The sequence below is a fragment of the Pan troglodytes genome, chromosome 5 (assembly GCF_028858775.2).
Source record: "Pan troglodytes isolate AG18354 chromosome 5, NHGRI_mPanTro3-v2.0_pri, whole genome shotgun sequence".
NCBI lineage: Eukaryota > Metazoa > Chordata > Mammalia > Primates > Hominidae > Pan > Pan troglodytes.
In genome coordinates, this window is record NC_072403.2 from 172,447,291 (window position 1) to 172,469,516 (window position 22,226).

The window sequence follows — 22,226 nt, forward strand, 5'->3', positions numbered from 1 at the left end:
TTGTTCTGGTTAATCCATCTCTGACTCATGGCCATATCTGGCCTAATATTGTTCTGGTTAATCGAGCCCAGCCCATGGTGGGTTCTTGTGACTGTACCATTCAGTGGGTGATACTAAGTTTACCTTTAGAGAACTGCAAACAGCAATTAATTAGCTAATAGAACAACAAAAGGCCCCATATCCTGTAGCCAATTGAAGATCTGAGTTTAATCAGACCAGTGCTTCAAAATGGGTAGAGCCTTGGGTTTCATTTTCTGTCACTTTTTCTTTCTCTTTCATGTTTCTCTCTCACCCTCTCCACAGCTGTCCTTTGCATGTGAGTTTCTGCTGGATCCTTTCATGTGTGATGCCCTTTCCCCTTTTTCTTCTTTTTATCGATGTCCTTTTCTCCTGTTCTACTTCTAGCCCTTTCAAGCTTCATCTTTCCTTTCCTAATTTCCCCCACATGCCACTCTTTTTTTGCTGGCTACAATTTGGAACTGTGCAGTTTAAATATTTATTTATTTTGTTTTGTTTTTACTCTTTCTAATTTAGATATTAGGTTTTGCTTCATCTGTGTTTTTTTTCTCTTAGTCAATAACCATATCTCCAAACTAAATTAACTTTACTAAAGTGGGGAATTTCCCCTTCCTATATTCTCATAAGTGATTGAGCATCTGTCCTCATATAGGACTTGCTGCCTTGGAGGGGAGGGGCCAGACCTGGGAAAAAGAGGAGCCATGAATAACTCTACCTCCTACATTTGGCTTCTTCTCTTCCTCCATATCCATGATTTATATATGTGAAGGAAGAACAAGAAATAACTTAATAGGCCATTTGTCAATGAGAGTACAGTGTAGGAAGGGTGGAAAGTGAATATAAAATCTAGATTGGGGCTTCTGGTTTCCTGTTCAGCCTATAAGGAGCTTAGAATTTGCCACTCAGTCTTGACAACAAGTAAAATGCTGAACAAACTGAAAAATCAATAATTCTTCTCAGATCCATAAGAGAAGTGAGATTACAGGGCAAACTACTACCTTCAGCATCATCCCGCACCCCCAACCCCACTAAATAGAAAGACAGGAGAATACAGAGAATCATAACACAGGCGCAGAAACCTCCTTGAGAGAGCCAGGGTAGATAAACATGAACTGTAATTGATGAATTCCTGGAGGATCAGTGTGGATGACCTGGAGGATTAAAAACTCTAGAGGGACTCACCCAAAGGAGGGCCCAAGCTTTTGTGATTTTTTTTGTTTTTTGTTTTTTGTTTTTGCCACCTGAAGCTCTACAAGGTTCCAAAGGTGAATATTAAGGAAAATCCCTCATGCTCTGGCAGCCAGAGGGGAAAAGGAACAATTTTGAAATATGCCAGAATATTGTTCTTAACAATGTCTGCCCTCAGGAGAAGATGTTTAACCAGAGCCTAATCTTCTGGGGTTTTCTGAGAGCCTCATTGATCTGGGGGAAGGGAAATACCAACTCCAGCCCCTTCTAGCCTTCCAAGTGGAGAAAGAGAAACACCAAATTCTAGCCTCCTCTAGCTTTCAACTTGGAATAAGGGAAATACCCAGCTCCAGCCCCCTCTAGCCTTTCTCCCCTAGTTCAGAGGAGAGGGATAGAGAAGCACTTGTGAAGTTCACCGTTTAGAGACATAGGTTCACTAAAAGACTGAGAGCTACTCATAGAACCACAGAATGCCTTCCCTCCCCCAACACCTCACCACCAGATTACTAAAGGTCTATTTATAGCAGTTCCGTTTACCCAGTACACCATGTCCACCTATCAAGAAAAAATTACAAGACATACTAAAAGCCAAAACACACACACACACACAGTCGAAGTGACAGAGTAAGCATCAGAACTAAATTCAGATATGGCAGGGATGTTGGAATGATCAGGCTAAGAATGTAAAACAACTATGCCAAGAAGTCTGATGCATAAAGTAGCATGCAAGAACAGTTGGGCTATGTAAGTAGAGAGATGGAAATTCTAAAAAAAGAAACCAAATGAAATGCTAGAGATCAAAAACACTGTAACAGAAATGAAAAATGTTGTTACTGGGCTTATTAGGAGATTGGGCATAGCTGAGGAAAGAATCTCTGGCCTTGAGGATATCCCAGTAGAAACCTCCAAAACTGAAAAAAAAAAAAAAAAACCCACACACAATAACAACCACCTGAAAAAGCAGAACAGAATATTCAATAACTGTGGGACAATTACAAAAGATATAATATTTGTGTAATAGGAATACCAAAAGGAGAATAAAGAGAGAGAGAAATAGAAAAAATATTTTAAACAATAATGACTGAGAATTTTTCAAAATTAATGGCAGACACCACAGATCCAGGAAACTCAAAGAAAATCAAGCAAGATAAACATAAAAATGTATACCTAGTTATATCGTAGTCAAACTACAGAAAGCCAAAGATAAAGGAAAAATTCTGAAAGAGTGGGGGGATAATGTCTTACTATAGTAAAAGAACAATGATAAAAATTACACCCTACTTCTTTTCAGAAACCAGGTAAGCAAGAAGAAAGTGGAATACTTAAAGTGTCAAGAAAAAAAATCCAATCTAGAATTCTATACTGTGCAAAGTTATCATTTAAAAGTGAAGGAGAAATAAAGACTTTGTTAGACAAAAATTGAGGGAATTTGATGCCTTGTAATAAATGTTAAAAGAAATTATTTAGAGAGAATGAAAATGATCTAGGTTAGAAATCCAGATCTACATAAAGGAAAGGCATTGGAGAGGAATAAGCAATTGAGAATATGTTTCTTATTCTCAATTGATCTAACAGATAATAGTTTATTCAAAATAATAATAGCAACAATGTGTTTGGTTGTGTATGTTTATATATATAAGCATACATAAGCATATATAGAGTATTTTTTGTTATAAGGTACTCATACTACTCATGAAGTGATACAGTGTTATTTGAAAGTGGATTTGAATTAGTTATAAATGTATATTGTAAACTCTAAAGCGACTACTAAAAAAAGATTTTTTAAAAAAAAGCATGACTGATATGCTAAAATGAAGAAAATGTGGAATCCTATAAACTGCTGTTCAATGAAACCACAAAAGCCAGGAAAAAGTGTGGAATACAAACATAAGAATGAAAAATAAGGGAAACAAATAGAAGATGATAACAAATACGGTAGACATTAATCCAACCATGCCAATACTCACTTTAAATGTAAGATGGTCTAAATGCGCCAACTAAAAGACAGAGATTTTCACAGTGGATCAACAAACAAGACCCAACCATATATGTTGTCTATAAGAAATCCACTTTCAATATAAAGACACATATACACTAATAGTAAATGGATGGAGAAAACTATACCATGATATCAGTAATCAAAGTAAAGCAGAAGTAGCTATACTATTATCAGCAGAGCAGACTTCAGAGGAAGGAAAGTTATCAGGGATAAAAACGGGCATTATATAATGATAAAGGGGTCAATTCTCCAAGAAGCCAATAATCCTTAATATCTATGTGTTTAGTAGCAGAGCACAAAATTATAAGAGGCAAAAACTGTGATAAAACTGGAATGAGAAATAGATTAATCCACGATTTCACTGGAGACTTCAACATCCCTTTGTTGGAAATGGTCAGATTCAACAGGTAAAAAACCTATAAAGATATAATTGAACTCAACAGCATCATCAATCAACTGTATATAATTTTCATCTTTAGACAACCTTATCTAACAACAGCAGACTTAACATTTTTTTCAAGTTCTCATGAAATATTCACATGCAATATTCAAGATAAATCACATTCTGGGCCATAAAACATATATTAGCAAATTTGAAGAAATAAAAATTATACAGTGTCTGCTCCCAGAACATAGTGGAATTAAACTAGAAATTCATAACAGAAGGATAGATGGAAAATCCCCAAATACTTGGGGATGAAACAACACATCTATAGTAACACATAGGTCAAAGAAGAAATCTCAAGAGTAATTAAAAAGTATAGTAAACAAAATGAAAATGAAAACACTCAAGACTTTTGGAATGCAACAAAAACAATGTTTAAAGGGAAATTTATAGCATTGAATACATATATTAGAAAAGAGGAAATATATAAAATCAATAATCTAAGCTTTCACCTTAGGAAACTGGAGAAGAGCAAATTAAACCCAAGGCAAGTAGAAGAAAAAAAAATACAAATTGGAGCAGAAATCGATAAAATTAGAAACAGGAAATCAAGGGAGAAAATAAAACCAAAAGCTGGTTATTTGAAACGATTAAAAAAAAATCAATAAGCCTCCAGTCAGACTAAGAAAAAAGAAAGAGGAGAGAGAGAGGTTGAAGACATAAACTACTAATATTAGAAATAAAAGAGGGGACATTTTGACAGATCCCATGGACATTAACAGGATAATAAAGAAATACTATGAACACTCTGTGTTCACAAATTTGATAACCTACATGAAATGGACCAATTCCTTGAAAGATTACAATCTGCCAAAACTCACCCAAGATTATATAGACAATCTGAATAGGGCTATATCTATTAAATAAATTGAATCAATAGTTAATTACTTTTCAAAACAGGAAGCACCAGGCCCAGATGGGTTCACAGGTGAATTTGCCAAACGTTTAGAGAAGAAACTCTACCAATTCCCTAAAAGCTCTTTCCAAAGATAGAAGTAGAGGGATTGCTTTCTAACTTATTCTGAGACCACCATTACATTAATACCTAAATTGGACAGACATTACAACAAAAGAAAACTACAGACTAATATATTTCATGAACATAAGTGCAAAAATCCTCAACAAAAATTTGCAAGTAGAATCCAATAGTGTATAAAAAAAATTACACACCACAACCAAATACTGTAGCATACCAAGTGTGTAGTATCCCAAGTATGTAAAACTGGTTCAGCATTCTAAAGTCAATTAATGTCATCCATCACATCGACAAACTAAGGAAGAAAAAATGACATGATCATATCAATAGATACAGAAAAAGTATTTGTCAAAATCCAACATCTATATATGACAAAAGCTCTCAGTAAACTAGAAATATAGGGGAACTTCCTCAACTTGATAAGGAATGTCTATTAAAAAAACTACAGCTAACATCATACTTAATGACGATAAACTGTACAGAAGCTTTCTCACTAAGATCAGAAACAAGCCAAATATGTTATCTCTAATAACTTCTTTTCAATGCCATGCTGGAAGCCCTCGCTAATACAATAAATAAGACAAGTAAAGAAAATAACAGGTATACTGATTGGAAAGGAAGAAATAAAAACTGTCTTTGTTCACAGATGTCATGATTGTCTATGTAGAAAATCAAAAGAACAACAACAACGACAACAAAAAAAACTCCTGAAACTAATAAGTGAGTATAGTGAAGTTGCAGGGTACAAGGCTAATACACAAAAGTCAACTGCTTTCCTATGTACCAACAATGAACAAGTAGGATTTGAATTTAAAAACATAATGCCATTTACATTAGCACCACAAGAATACACAACACTTAGATATAAATCTAACAACATATGTACAAGATTTATGTGAGGAAAAGTGCAAAACTCTAATGAAAGAAATTAGAGATGATCTAAATAAATGGAGAGATATTCAACATTCATGGATAGGAAGACTCAATATTGTCAAGATGTCAGTTCTTCCCAACTTGATGTATATATTCAATACAATACTAATCAAAATCCTACCGAGTTATTTTGTGGATATTGACAAACTAGTTCTAAAGTTTATATGTAGAGACAAAAGACCCAGAATAGCCAACACAGTACTGAAGGAGAAGAACAAAGCCAGAGGACTGGCACTACTTAACGTCAAGACTTACTGTAAAGTGACAGTAATCACGACAGTGTGGTATTTGTGAAAGAATAGACCTCTACCAATAGTTCAATGGAATGAAATAGAGGGCCTAGAAATAGACCCACATAAATATAGTCAACTGACCTTTGACAAAGCAGAAAACAAAAGGTACTGGAACAACTGGACAACCACATGCAAAAAAAAAAAAAAAAAATGAATCTAGACACAGACCTTACACCCTTTAAAAAAATGGATCACAGACCTAAATGTAAAATACAAAACTGTAAAACTCCTAGAGGATGGGATAGGAAAAAAATCTAGATGACCTTTTAGATACAACACCAAAAGCATAATCCATGAAAAAAAGAATTGATAAGCTGGACTTAATTAAAATTAAAATTTTCTGTGTTGTGAGAGACATTATCAAGAGAACAAATGAAATGACAAGCCACAGACTGGGAGAAAATATTAACAAAAGGCAAATATTTGATAAAGAACTGTTATCCAAAATATATAAAGAACTCTTAAAACACAACAATAAGAAAACAAACAACCCAACTAAAAAGCGGGTCAAAGACCTTAACAGATAGCTCACCAAAGAGAGTATACAGATGATAATAAGCATATGAAATGATGCTCTACGTCATATATCATCATGGAAATGCCCATTAAAACAGCAGTGAGATACCACTACATACCTATTAGAATGGCCAAAATCCAGAACAATGCCAACACCAAATGCTGACTAGGATGTGGAACAACAGGAATTCTCATTCATTGCTGGTGAGAATGCAAAATGAAAGGTGACTTTAGATGACAAAATTCTTACACATTTTTGTAATTCTTACAAAATTAAACATACTTTTACTAAATGATCCAGCAATTGTACTCCTTGGTATTCCAATTCCAACCCAAAAAAGTTGAAAACTCATGTTCACCCAAAAACCTACACATACATGTTTATAGCAGCTTTCTTCATAATTGCCCAAACTTGGAAGCAACCAAGATGCCCTTCCATAGTTGAATGGACAAACTGTGATACATCCAGACTATGGAATATTATTCCATGCTGAAAAGAAATGAGCTATCAAGCCATGAAAATACATAGAGGAAACGTAAGTACTTATTACTAAATGAAGAAACTGATCTGGAAAGGCTACATACTATAAGATTTTAACTATATGACATTTTGGAAAAAGCAAAACTATGGAGATAGTAAAAAAAAAAAGATCAGTGGTTGCTAGGGGGTGGGGAGAGGGAGGGATGAACAGGCAGAGCACAGAGGATTTATAGAGCAGAGAAACTATTTTGTTAGATACTTTAATGGTGGATACGTGTCATTATACACATGTCAAAACACAAAGAATTTGCAACATCAAGAGTGAACCCAAATGTAAACTGTGGACATTGGGTGATTATGATGTGTCCCTGTAGGTTCGTCAATTGCAGCAAGTGTACCACTCCCATGGGGAATGTTAACAAGGAGTATGCTGTGCATGTGTAGGGGCAGGGGACACAGAGTCCACTAAAAAAATTTTAGATAAACTAAGGCTGCTTCCATCTCTACTCTGCTGACTCAAGCAAGATGCTATATGTACATATTTTATGGAAATTTTTATGAAAAGATGTAATAGAATCAAATCTCTTAATGGACATTGATAGCAAACATTTACCAGACAATAATTTGACACCACTATGCTGAACCAATTAACACCAGTCTCTCAGAATGTTGTGCATGATACCTTGTTCCTTTTCCTAAACTATTTAATAACACATATGCCAATGGTGAAAATAAAATACAAAATTTAAGAACGACTGACATTGGCTGTGAACTTTGTAGTTTATAAAACGCTTTCACATTAACATCTCATTTGATCCTCTCTACAACCTCCCTCTAGAAAAAGGTGGGAATAAACAAAAACAAGCAAGCAAAACCTTCGTTTTGAAGACCTTAGGAATTAGCCCAAGGTCTTATGACTGGTAGATGGTTGAGGTGAGATTCAAGGCAAGGCCTTCTGGCCATAACACACCATTCCTTCTTCTTTCTGCCTCTCTGTCCCTATGACTTGACACATAAAAAATGCTAGAAAGTGTCACATCTGTACCACCGGGGAGACTCTATGTGAAACAATAGTTTCAAGGAGGGTCATCTTTTCAGAAACTGCAATCACAAAGGATGCATTCTGTACTTTAAATTTTGTAATTCCAGCCTAGGCAACATAGGGAGACCCTGTCTCTACAAAACATCTTTAAAATAAAATGATATAATATAATATAGTATAACATGGTATGATATAATATAATATAGTATAATATGGTATGATATAATATAATATTTTATGTTATATTTTCCCATTGTGTTGAAGAAAATGTTTAAGGTGAGCTCTTTTCCTGTCTTTCTCAAAAAGGTATGGCAGGATCGTCATTTACTTGCTATCCTGCCTTGGTGTTGGCATCACTGGGGTTGTGGTGGCCTTTGCACCAAACTTCCCTGTGTTTGTGATCTTCCGCTTCCTGCAAGGTGTATTTGGAAAGGGGACGTGGATGACTTGCTACGTGATTGGTAAGACATTCTTACACCATCTTCTCTATTTGGAAACTAGGGCCAGATGGCCAACAAATGCTAGTTAATCAACCTTCCTCTTCCTCATGTGTCCTTTAACAAAGGAGGTTTCACTGCAGCTACAGTAATTATTTCTGCAGATGGGAGAGCTCAGAGGTAGGATTCTGCGTGCTTTAGAAACTAAAATACCACCTTACTTTGGGAGCCAAATATAGAATATTATAAAGCACTGGGGCAAACTACTTTTATGTACTTCTATACTGTTATAATATGGTTTCTAGCTTTGCTTTATAAGAAATTAATTTTTATAAAATCTCAGTAGCTTCTTGAGGCATTTTTGAGGCATTTTTAAAGCATTTTCTCTGCACTGTGTTATGTGATACAGTTTGAGATTACTTTCCTGTGTTGCCAACTCTCCTCTTTCTGTACAAGTGGGAAACTTTTTACTATGGGAGAAATATGTTCTAAAAATGAGAAGTTCATTTGTGACCCTTGGATACCTTCTATAGCCAGAAAGTTTGACCTTCTGGTGATGGAAGAAAGAAAAAGTTCACTTTACTTTTTTCTCATGTCCCTTGGGAAAGCCCTGGCTACTCCTTTTGGTTCCATTTCTAGCTCGGGACCAGCCACTTACTTTAAGAGTAGTGGTGGATTTCTGACCAGGAAAATGTGAATTCTCATCTTAGATTATTGCTGCAGATCTTTGCACTTCCACTCTCCTCTGTCACTGCTATACAATCTCCAAGCAGTGCGCATTTTGGAGACCCCTGAAGACCTTTCTGTGAGTGGGAGAAGGAGAGAAGATGATTAGAGGGATTGGTTGTCACTGTCTGGAACAGAAAGAGTAACATTGGAAGGCAAGGCATTTTTAAGGAGACAGCCTAGGTGAATCTTCAAAGTTGTGATCTGAGGGCAACAATAAAGTAGCCTATCCCAGGATAATCAGAATATGAGAAACCAATTAGTGGGAAGGGGCAGGAAAGGAAAAGATTTCAGCAATAAAATTTCCCACGTGATTTTTAGAGCATATCATGTCAATGAAAAGTACAACACTGTGGAGAGAATTATCATTTAATAGAAGTTGTCTTGTGATAACGAAAAGTCTTTGTAGAGTCTTATATTTATAATGAATCTTCTAAGGAGACTAGAATGTGCATATCTCTAGAGATACAGTGATAAAATGTAGCCATCTTAACATATTTACGTTTTGATAATTACAATTACCTTTTAAAATAATCATCACTGAAGCTTTCCTAAAACCAACACAGATATTCTTCGTATTTCCCTACTGTACCCAGAAGAGTGCTGGTCTGGGTGCATAAGAGGAACATGGCAAGTGCCTGTGATAAATGGCAGAGGTGAGAGTGGGAGAAAAGCATTTAGTATCAAGAAGGACACCTCCATCCTTTCTGCAAGTGTGGAAGCCTCCGTATCTGAGTGCTAGCGTGTTCTAGCAATGCTGATGGATGTAACAGGTGTAACATCTCTGTATTTGTTTGTTTATTTTGGAGCTGACCTTGTGCTTCTGTGACCTCTTGTGTTTGTTTTCCTTTAGTGACAGAAATAGTAGGTTCGAAACAAAGGAGGATTGTGGGAATCGTGATTCAAATGTTCTTTACCCTTGGAATCATAATTCTCCCTGGAATTGCCTACTTCATCCCCAACTGGCAAGGAATCCAGTTAGCCATCACGCTGCCCAGCTTTCTCTTCCTCCTTTATTACTGGTAATGTGGTTTTGGTTATCATCATATTTATACTGATTCTGCAGAAATTAGACTCCAAACCGACAAGAAAATGAAAGCAATAAAGGAAATTTTCAAACATCTCTAAAATGGCTACATGCTTTGAGAATTTTTAGAGAATTTTAGGATTTAAAGAGAGTATTTGTTGATGATTTTATTAATAATTGTGAAGAAAAATGAATTAATAAAATACCAGAACACAAAATTTTAAGTAGGGTACTGCATTATGTTTTGTTTTGTAATAAATAGCTTCATGAAAACTATAAGGCAACAAACCATATCTGCCAGTATTTCAACATGCAAGTTAAATGCAATGAAGTCTATTTGTTTCTCTGTGTGTTCTATAAAGCAAATGAATATTACTCAGAAATTCTCTGAGGAATAAGGAAATGTTAAGAGCATCAAAAAATTACATTATCAAAAAGCAACAGAAAAGCATTTGACTTTTGTTGTTGCTGTTTTGAGATGGAGTCTCTCTGTTGCCCAGGCTGGAGTGCAGTGGTGCGATCTCGGCTCACTGCAACCTCTGCCTCTCAGATTCAAGTGCTTCTCCTGCCTCATCCTCCCCAGTAGCTGGGATTACAGGCATGCACCACCACACCCAGCTAATTTTTGTATTTTTAATAGAGACAGAGTCTTACCATGTTGGCCAAGCTGGTCGCAAACTCCTGACCTAAAATGATCCACCCACCTCGGCCTCCCAAAAGGCTGGGATTACAGGCGTGAGCCACCACACCCAGCCAGCATTTGATTTTTATTGGAATGAACATGTTTTAATGATTCTTCTAATTTAATTTTAATATATGGGCAAGTCAGTTTACATAAATCAGATTCCTAAGCTTTTCTTAATATTTACTAAATCCCAATTCTTTTCGTATATGGAATCAATATATTGTAAGATAGCCTGGTTTTGCAAGAGCAATGTCATGTTGATTATTTTGATGAGCAGTGATCCAATTATCAAGCTAGCATTTTTCCCCATCCATTATAACCTTGCAGGAATAATCTGTATTTCAGGGACCTATTATCAACTCTTATTGACTCCTAAATGTATATCTAATTGCAAGATCCATTTTGATAGAAAAACTCAAGGCAATAGATTTTAGCGTTTGAAATTCCTAGACATAACTCACAATAGCCTCCTTCTTTGCCAGGGTGGTCCCTGAGTCTCCCCGTTGGCTGATTACTCGGAATAAAGGAGATAAAGCATTACAGATCCTGAGACGCATTGCTAAGTGCAATGGGAAATACCTCTCATCAAATTACTCAGAGGTAATTTCTTTTAGTATGAGTAACAAATATTGCTAAAGCTGGTGAATTGATTTTGTTGCCGCTTGTGTACTTAATGTTGCTTCTTAAATTTATATACAAAATATGCATATTATATATATATATATGTATGTATGTATATATGTATACACACACACACACACTACCAAACATCTGGGAAATCATTTTCAGTTTGACTTAACTGAAAAAAAATCTAGGGAAAAATCATAGGACATATTAAAGAAGAAATGATTATGAAGCTCTATTAGCATTATAGGCAAGGTTAATTGATCATTTCAGTACATATTTTAATAATTGCACCAAGTTACTTGAATTATTATACTTTACTTACTGTAAGCCCCATAATATTGAATCATTCATCTTGATTGTACAAACTGTAAAACTTTTTTTGACTTTTAATTTAAATCTTTAAGTTTGTCCCTGAAAAAAATCTGTTTATTCATACCAGAGCTTGAGCAGTAATGTAATATTTCAGCCTCTAAACTCCTATATGCTGGTCTTTCTCCCTTTCTTCTTTTCTTCCTCCATTTCTTCCTTCTTCCAAGAAAGGCTTTTTGGATGCCTCTGCATCAGTGTACCAAGAAATAGGGGAGGGCCGGGTGTAATGGCTCACTCCTATAATCCCAGTGCTTTGGGAGGCTGAGGTGGGAGGATTGCTTGAGCCTAGAATTCTAGACCAGCCTGGGCAACATAGCAAGACCCCATCTCTACAAATAGAAAGTTTTAAAAACTATGTGGGCATGGTGGCATGCACCTGTTGTCTCAGCTACTCAGGAGGCTGAAGCAGGAGGATCATTTGAGCCCAGGACTTTGAGACTGCAGTGAGCCATGATCACACCACTGCCCTCCAGCCTAGGAGACAGATCAAGATGCTGTCTCTAAAAAAGATTTAAAAAAAATGAAATGGGACAAAAATTAAAAGCTTTTGCCCTTTGGAATATTTGATATGCACTTGAGGATATAACATATATTTAAAGCAACTCGTAAATAATTAGAGAATAGCATATAAAGAAAAATATGATGATGTTTTAGCTCCAAAGACTAAGTGACTACAGAATAACAGAAAGGTTGTTATAAAAGGAATGTTAGAGAAGAATTTTTGGATGATATGAATCTTGATTTAAGACTAGGTTGTCAACATTGTTTTCTTCATAGCATTCAGTTTGATTTCACAGGAACCTTCTGATAAGAACGTTCTGAGAAGAACTGGGTTTTGGGGCTGGGTGCGGTGTCTCACGCCTGTAATCCCAGCACTTTGGGAGGCCAAGGCGGGTGGATCACCTGAGGTCAGGAGTTCAAGACCAGCCTGGCCAACATGGTGAAACCCCATCTCTACTAAAAAATAGAAAAATTAGCGGGGTGTGGTGATGAGCACCTGTAATTCCAGCTACTTGGGAGGCTGAGGCAGCAGAATCACTTGAACCCAGGAGGCAGAGGTTGCAGTGAGACAAGATTGCCCCACTGCATACCAGCCTGAGCAAAAAGAGTGAAACTCTGTCTAAAAAAGAACTGAGTTTTGTTGGTTGTATTGTCCCCTCCCCAGCCCCTGAAGCTTGGTCATGTATATTTGGATTTCTGCCTTCTTCCTCTCTCTTATATTAAGTGGCAAGCAGTAGGCTCTTTTCCAAAGGTTTCAACAGTTGTCACTGGTGCAATGGTGCAAGTACGTTAATGATGTACCTTGAGGTTTACAGATCATAAAATGTGTGGTAAAGATAAAGCATGATCTTTTTAAACCACTATGATTAGTCCATCCTTGTTACTCTTTGAGTGAGCACATTTGAGCTGTGTGTTCCTTTTAGGGAAAAATAATATACCCCTGTTTCCCAGTTTGCACTCATCCATTGTCTATAGTCCTCATAGCCAGGTCAAAGATCTGATAATTTGTATTCAATTTTAATCATCCGGTGAATAATCTCTGCTCTTTTGCACACATAGTCCAGAGGTAAGCATGTATATGATCTACATCAAGGTTTTGATCTTGATTTAAAGGTCTAAATATAGAAATATATTTAGGAATACAGAATATAGAAAAAACAAATACAGAAGGGAATATAGAAAAATAGGATCATAGAAAATAAATAGGAATAAAGAAAGGAATATATAAAAATAGGAATATATAAAGTGTTCTAGAAAAATAGGCATCTAGAAAGGAATACAGAAAAATAAGAATATAGAAAGGAATATAGAAAAATAAGAATATAGAAAAGAATCTAGAAAGGAATATAGAAAAAACAGCTGTGTGCTGGTAGCTTGTGAAATATAATGTTGGATTAACCAGGCATGTCATGTGTGATAGTGAGTATCACTGAGAGATGAGTCTGATTCCCCGAAGCAGCTGCTGTTACACATCCCATGAGTGTACAGTTTAGCACTGCTCCCACAGACCCACTGACCCAGCTTTATTCATGAGCACTGTAGAGATCATGACAACAGGTAAGTAGTTCAATGTTCCACATGGCTGTGCTTATGAGAGATCATGAACTATGGGATCCAGTGGCTTCCAAGTCATTTTAATTTTAATATGGAAATTTCCAAACATACTCAAAAATACAAAAATAGTTTAATGAATCTCTATGCATATCCCTCAGCTCCAACAGTTACCAACTCCTGATCAATCTTAGTTTTTCTATACTCTGCCTAGTTTCCCTATCCACTGAGTAGGAATCAATCCAGCCATCATAGCATTTCATCTTGTAATATTTTCCTCTAAAGTAGGAACACATAGATATCTCGAACTATGTGTGCACTATCTTCAGGACACTGCTGAAGGAGGAGCAAGAACTATTCCTGTGGTTCTTAAAATTCAATACAAGTAATCACACCTTTGATCCACCTGTGGGGACTGATCCCTCTTGTGGGAGCAAAGATGGGGCCGTGGTATATAAAATATAAAACTAATATCAATGTCATTGTCCTAAGAAAAATAACCACGATTCCTTAATATCAAGTCAGTGTTCTACTTCCCTGATTGTCCTACAATGTTTCACCGTGTCTATGTGCATTAGACTCCTCCTGAAGTTATGGATTATGAATTGTTGATCTCTTTGGGTTTAATTCATAGATTCCTGCCCTTTTTCATTTCATTCCAACTTTGGGAATAAAAAAAATCCTGGGGTTTTTCTCCTGAAGAATTTCCACAGTCGAAATTTTGTTGATTATATCTGTAGGATCCTTTAACACGTTTCTCTGTCTTTTATATTCCCTGTCAATTGGTAGTTAGATCTAGAGCTTAATCAAGTTCAAGTTTAATATTTCTGGCAAGACTACTTCATAAGTGGCTTAGTACATTTCCATTGAGAGATACCTGGTGGCTGCTTGTCTCTTCTTTTGGAACATTACTTGCCACTGATAATCACTGCCTGGATTTACTAACTTATCAGAGGTTGCCAAATGACAATATTCTCATCTTATCATTACTTCTTCATTTATTGCTGCAGTGCTTAAATAAAGACCAATTTCTCCCATCAACTCTTGGTGACCCTGAGATATAGCTCATATAGGAAAGATAAGACATATGCATCATTTTTTCTTTTCCAAATAATAAATTGGCTCCCTACATCCTCCCAAAGTGATTAATGAGTTGAGTGTGTTTATTTAAACATAGTTTATATGTTTCAATCCTTTGCAGTTGCATTAGTCTGTTCTCACACTGCTATAAAGAACTGCCCAAGACTGGGTAATTTATAAAGGAAAGAGGTTTAGTTGACTCACAGTTCTGCAGGGCTGGGGAGGCCTCAGGAAACTTACAATCATGGCAGAAAGGGAAGTAAACACGTGTTTCCTTACATGGCGGCAGGCAGGAGAAGTGCCAAGCAAAGGGGAAAGCCCCTTATAAAACCATCAGATCTCATGAGAATTCACTCACTATCATGAGAACAACATGAGGGTAACCATCCCCATGATTCAATTACCTCTCACTGGGTTCCTCCTATGACACATGGGGATTATGGGAATTACAATTCAAGATGAGATTTGGGTGGGGACACAGCCAAACCATGTTAACAGTTATTTTGGTGAGTACCCTTTCGGATGCTCAAATTGCTCCATCTTTGGGCACACGCAGCTTATCCAGAGTCTGCCACCCTCTAGTAGCTTCTGAATACCTCCTTGCTCTTTAGCACGATGAGATTTTCCAGTCTCATCTTGTAAGTTCCAGTCTCACACATGGAATCACCTATTTCTCCAAGGGAGCTTTGGTTTTTGAAACATATGTCTTCAAACCGAACCTACCCATCTTTAATCTTTTTAATTGTACAGCGTAAGCAGAAAAGCAAAGTGTTACCTTCAAGAGAAGGATTAAACATTTAAGTTTAAAACACCTTGCTAAAAGCGGAATTCAGCCACATTATGGGCCACGTCATAGTTTTCCATCTCAAAGGTCCTTATGTCCCCACAAGCACCATCCTGGGCAGAAAACCTCTTCGTGATGATGCAGAAGGACTGGCCAGCAGGGTAGGCACTGTACTTGAACTCCAACCCCAAAAATCACAGCAGGATTCCATTACAGGTTTTGTGCAATGACAAGTATGACCAGTATAAATTACTCATATTTTGTGATTCAAATACATACTGTCCGTGTCTATGTTAGCATAGCCTTGAAACTGTATGTTTACACAGTTACTTTCACATTAACCCACATCTCTCTCTCTGGATACAGTCTCCAGGATGTTCAGACCTACGACTGAAGTTCCCAGCAATCTCTTTTTACTTTTCACAGAATCTGTCTTCAGTAACTTCTGACTTTTAGAAGAAGTTATCACTGTGTAAATGACCTCATCCTTCACGACCTCTCCAATTCCCACCTCATTCTCAGGGTGCCCATTATAGGGTGCGGAGAAGGTTAGAATGGATTTGAAAGAATGTGGTTGGATTCAAAGAAGCCCTAGGAGACCCAACAAGTCAGCATTGTTCTCTTGTGAAAAGAACCACCTGCCAACCCCAGCCTACTCCATTGCTGACATCAGAGGATCAGGTATATTTAGGAGAAGCTAAGGACCTAGCTTAAATCTACCCAAGGATATTCCATATTACAGATAAGCTAAATTCACTATAAACTAAGATTACACCAATCCCCAGAGCTTTAGTGAGTGAAGGGAAAATATGAGAGGAAAATAGTATGATAGATTTGATCCAACATTGAACCAGGTGCATTTTGAGGGTTGTTTATCCTGTAAATCATCTCAGTTACAGTTCACATGGATGTTACTCATTTCATGGGTAGGCAAACTCTGTCTCTGCCTCACTTGTTCCTAGGCTTCCATTTGCCAAGGTTTCTGGCTGGCCTCTGGCTTTGTTGAAGAGATAGCTAGCACTAGCAGGGAGAAATACAGGTGATCAGGGTCCAGGCTCTCTGAACATACAAACAGTATAACTGTTGTTCACTAAAAGGAAAAATCCCAAAATCAAAAACCAATGCAAAACAGTGAAGTGGCTTGAGCTCCTAGGAGGTTAAGTAGAAATTAAAGAGAATCAGTGGATGGGTAGAATTTTAAGCAGTAGGTAGTTACCCAATGTAGAAGGAGGATTAGCTTAGACACCTAGTCTGGTGGTTCTCAGCCTTTCAGCATTTGCATACGATAATTTTTAAGGCTTACTTAAAAAAAAAAACAAATTATGGGTAAGTCTACAATAATGGTAGCACAGGCACAGCTACAGCATGACAGTGTCTCACAATGTCTTCAGGAGCATCCACAATCATCCACTGACCCCAGAGAGCATGTCAAGGATGAGAACTGCTTTCTGCCCTGGCCACACCCTCTGTTTTGCTCATAATGCAAAGTTCTTTTACAGTGCAGTAAATGTGAAATTTTCCTTTGGTATTAGTTAGACATTATTCCTGCTTGTTACTTGTAGTGCCCTGTTTCTTGCCTTACACCTGGTCACTAACCACTCAATTCAACTTTTCACTCTCATGATAGACAAGTAATAGTACTGTGTGCAAGTGTGAATAATGGATGGAGTAACAATGCTTATCTGAGGATATGGCCATTGCCCCAGGTACTGAATTGGTGTGCTTGTCAAAATAAAAAAGAATGGGCAAGTACTTCAGAGTGTCCACACTTCTGGTGGTAGTAGACTTGGTCTATTTGTGAGTAATGGAGAGCTGGGATTGTTTCTAAGTAAGCATGAACTGCTAATATCTGTGATAAATTGTATTAATCCTCTCAGCTATTCACTTCCTCTTTGTAAGAGGATTTTACATCCCATTCCCACCCATTGCCAGATGACTGACAGCAGTATCTCTCTGTGGGCAATATACTTCCCCGCCCAGTGTCAGGCTTGGCCACCTGACTTGATTGCGCCCAAGGAGCAGAAGTGGCAGAATATCAATTCAGGGCAGAAGCTTTGAGAGGCATCATGAATTCCTGACAGCCCTCTTGCTCCTTCTGTCTGCCACAAGAACAGCAGATCCCAAATCAGTGCTGTTCCTTCAGGGTGGGTCTCAGAAGGAGAGCTGCAGCCTGGAGCAGAGCTGCAGCAGCTGACCTACAGCTGCTGTATGGGACATGGCCAAGAAAAAGCTGTTTCCCCAGTAAACTACTGCTCAATGTGTCTGCATGTACTACAGAGTTTTGGGGGTATCTGTTCTTGCAGCCAAATCTAGCTAATGCAATTGGTCATATTACTAGTTCAACTGCCAGAGTAGGGTTCAACACATTCTTTGGTGATGCAGAAGGTATCTGATTGTGGTAGATTAAATTACTGTTTGGAGAGATTCACATTTTCCCTCATTTCCAAGGGATGAAAATACTTCCTGGGTCTATAAATGTTGGGCATGGCAATGATATTGTTTTGGCCTCATGATAGGTGCAGTGGACTTCCTGCCCTTTGATGTTGGGGTTGACCATGAGACCTGCTTTGGCCAATGGCAGGTTGCTAGATGTGATGCAATAGAAGCTTGAAATGTGCTTTTGTGGTTGGGTTTTATCTCTGCACCTCAGCCATCACCATGAAGAGAAAATTCCCAGGCTTACCTATGGACCCCAAAGGAGGCTGAGAGACATTCAGAATGGAGCTGACCTAGCAAAGCTTCCTCGAACCTACACTAGCAGGCCCCAGCCAGCCCACAAACACATGAGATAAATGAATGCTTACTATTCTATGCTGCTAAGATCGATGGCTCTTATGCAGCATTATTTATCAATAGCTCTGATGGTAAAGTGTCAACTTGATTGGATTGAAGGATGCCTAGATAGCTGGGAAAGTATTGTTTCTGGGCATGTCTAGGAGGGTGTTGCCAGAGGAGATTCACATTTGAGTCAGTGGACTGGGAGAGGAAGCCTCCCCTCAATGTGGGTGAGCACCACCCAGTTGGCTGCCAGTGTGGCTTGAACAAAGCAGGCAGAAAAAGGTGGGATAGGATGTCTTGCTGAGTCTTCTAGCTTTCATCGTTCTCCTGGGCTGGATGCTTCCTGCCCCTGGACATCAGACTCCAGGTTCTTCTTGCACTTACATGAGTGATTTGCCAGGGGCTCTCGGGCCTTTGGCCACATACTGAAGGCTGCACTGTTGGTTTCCCTACTTTTGAGGCTTTTGGACTCAGACTGAGTCACTCCTGGCTTCCTACCTCCTCAGCTTGCAGACAACCTATCGTGGGACTTCACCTTGTGATCGTGTGAGCCAATTCTCCTAATAAACTCCCTTTCATAGATATGTAGATCCTATCAGTTTTGTCCCTCTAGAGAACCTTGACCAATATAATAGCTGACCGTGTCAACACTGAGTGAGCAGCCACTGTCACTGTACTGACCTGGATGTTGCAGCTACACAGGTAGTAACTGTGGCAGCAGTTTTGGTTTCCTTTTTACTCCCAGGATCTTAAAGGCCTTTATCCTAAAGATCCCTCTCCTCTGCCCCCAACTGCCCATACCTCCCGTTTTTGTATGGGATATACTCATAGAGAATAGTAGGTTACAGTTCTAGCTAACAAGAAGTCTCTGATACTACAGAACTGAATATGCCCATATTTGTTAGTGATATTTATCCTATACTGGCGCAATAAACCCATAAGCTTTGATCGTAGTTTCCTTATTTTTTGGATACACTTATGTATTGTTTATAGCGAATCTACTGCTTTTAAAATTAAACATTAGATGTTATATCAATAATGTTCACACATAAACATGCTTGAGGCAGTTCCCATGGTGGTATGTTTATGTGACATCAGGAACGGAATTTGAGCTTTCCAATTCCAAAGGGATTCCTTTAGGCCCATCATCAATATAAATGATACCATTGTTTGAAATATTTCCAAAATAGAAAAAATTAAAACCTCATTAGAAAGTGTCTTACTGATTTTTTTATTACCTTAGTTGTCAGGGAGACTTCTAGACCTTAATAGCTACCGTCTTTTCTATAATTTAATGAGCAGTCACACAAACACCAATATTGCTACAGAAAGGGACTTTCCAGCTTTGGGAATATCTGTTTCTGACATTTCCTTTCAAAGGGGATTTTTATAAACATAATTTTTCTTCTTCCAAAAGAGGAACCACACTATGATTCCAACTTCCATGGAGCCCATTGGGGATGGTGGTATTTCAGTTCAATTAGGGTGCTGTCTTTGTTAACTGTTGTGTTTAGTTGTGATCTCAGACTTCAGATTTGAAATCTCTCTTCGGGGAATTCATTTCAAAAGATCCAGATAACATAGTTTAGGCACATGGAGTATCTGAGGGGTCTCTAGGGCAGTCCAGTGTTGGAATGAGAAAGATGTGAGTCTCAAAAACAAAGAAAGTCTCAAAAACAGTTATTGGAAAGAAAGTCACTGGGAACCCATCCAGCACTTTCTCCTGACAGGGCTGTCTTCCTCCTCTCACTTTACAGGATGAATGGTGCCAATTCTACCAGCAAAGCCTTCATCTTTAAAATGACTCATAAAAATGGTAACTGTAGTATGTGTACCATCACACTCACTTTAACTTAGAATATGCTTGAATGCATACAAATATGTCAGGACACTGGACATACTCAACACGGAATGGAACTTTGTAGCCAATAATTAATTTAATAATACTTCCTAGTTTTAAAAATAGCCTGAGTTCTAGAAATGGTGTGTATTTAAATGGATTTGTTTACTTTCCATGTCTTTAACTCTTTGAAAACAAGACTATATCGCATAAAATGAGAAAACTGTTCATGCTACAGTGAAATAGCCATAAAGACTGTACCAGTAAACAGTTCCATCCACAGCATGTCAAGACCCCCAACTTCCTTTCTCAAGCATGGTGCCCAGCACTCATTTCCTTCCCCAAATGGAAACTCAGCCTGGCGTCGCTCAGGTCAGTGGGCTGTCATTCAACACCGAAAGATATTGAGGGAAGGATGTTCTCCTACACCTTTAATTGAAATGGAAATTCAATTTAAAGGTGCTTTAAAGAATGAGATTGCAGCCTTGGAGCAGGCTAGGCAGACTTCTGGGATGCCTCATCAGACAGCAGCATTTTGCACAAGGAACTATGGTGAGCCAGGGCCTTTCCCCCTACTCACCCAAACTCATCTTCCAGATTTCCTCTGGGAAAATAAATAATTGGGTCATGCCTTTATCAAAATGTTAACTATCTCTGCTGTACAAGTTAGGGCTTGAAAACTATTCATCAGAACTGGGAAAGGAAAGCATTCCACATTATGGTCCCATAAACTTCCTGCATTCAGTCCTTGCAATCAATTCTGGTGTCTGAGGACATATTACTAAAGAGTGAGTGTATTTACAGAAGCCAGGACAACAGAGGGACTCAGGCAGTGGCCAGCAGGGTGGCCAACTGTCCTTGTTTGCCCAGGGCCGGGGAGTTGGGAGTTTCAGAGTTAACACCAAAAAATGTCTCAGGCAAACTGGGTAGAGCTGTTCCCTCCATGACTGGGTCAGTCCTCATCTCCCCAGTTATGCTCAGAGGAAGATTCCAAAGGTCTACACTTGCAGGCGTCACAAGTCCTCCCTGCCCATCCCATGGGCCCTGATGCCTAGAAGAAGACATGGGATTCCCGCCTGGCTGGAGGATGGGTCTGGCATCTGCTTGCCAGCCGTTCCCGGGATTGGGGGCAGGTTGCTGAGCCTGTCTAGTTGCCTGCCAGGCTTCCTCTTTCTTCCCGCACCCCTTTCTCTGCAGAGCCTCATGTCTACCTGGTTCTTCATCTGGTCCTGAGTCCTTGCCCATTCTACTGTGGCTCTGGCCCTGCTTCATTCCTGCCTGATTCATCCTCAGAAGGCAGGTTTCTGTCCTGTCCCTACACATCCATGGCCTTAAAGCAAGATGCTGATGCTGTCTTGATGGCTGGACCTGCCCTTCCTAGAGACGGCTGCTGCCAACCCATTTCCCAGACAAGTACCCAGGCCACAGACAGCAGGGCCAGCCACGGAAAACACAAAGCCCTTTTTTCCCTAGCTAGCCTCTCCATGTGGAGGAACAAGTCCTATTGCTTGGTGGAGAGCCAAATCCCTTTCCTTTCTCACTTACTCTTCTCTCACTGCTACTAGGATCCTGGCAAACCACACAGGCAGGTCCATGTGGCTTATGACACAGGAGTTCTGAGCTTTGCGACATGACATTGGCAACTGCTCAGTTATCCGTGATTAGTTATGAATCTAAATGCGTGGGCTTCCCCCTTTTCCTTCTCAAAGGCTGAGCTTCCCCTTGCCCTTTAGGAGCAAAAGTCTTCCCCTTTCTACTCCAGCACTCCTTGGTAGGCAGAGAAGCATTTACTTCTTCCCTGCCTACCCTGAGCCCCGGCAGTATTACAAACAAAAGTAAAAAGTAAAACACAAGGCAAAACTCATCGGCCACACAGGCTTGTTTTATTCCATTAATATTGGTTGTTCTCTTTTTTGGGAGTTGTGTAGGC

The 22,226-nt window shown here is 38.5% G+C and overlaps 1 protein-coding gene across 1 annotated transcript in view; it reads left to right on the forward strand.

Annotated features, from left to right (window-relative positions):
• The window catches only part of SLC22A3 (solute carrier family 22 member 3), a 109,642-nt gene that overhangs the window by 56,480 nt on the left and 30,936 nt on the right, over positions 1-22,226 (forward strand). Inside the window, exons 3-5 of the mRNA XM_001152133.8 lie at positions 8,198-8,352; positions 9,908-10,076; positions 11,249-11,366. Coding sequence (XP_001152133.2) covers positions 8,198-8,352; positions 9,908-10,076; positions 11,249-11,366 — 442 coding nt within the window. The remainder of the gene's footprint in view (positions 1-8,197; positions 8,353-9,907; positions 10,077-11,248; positions 11,367-22,226) is intronic.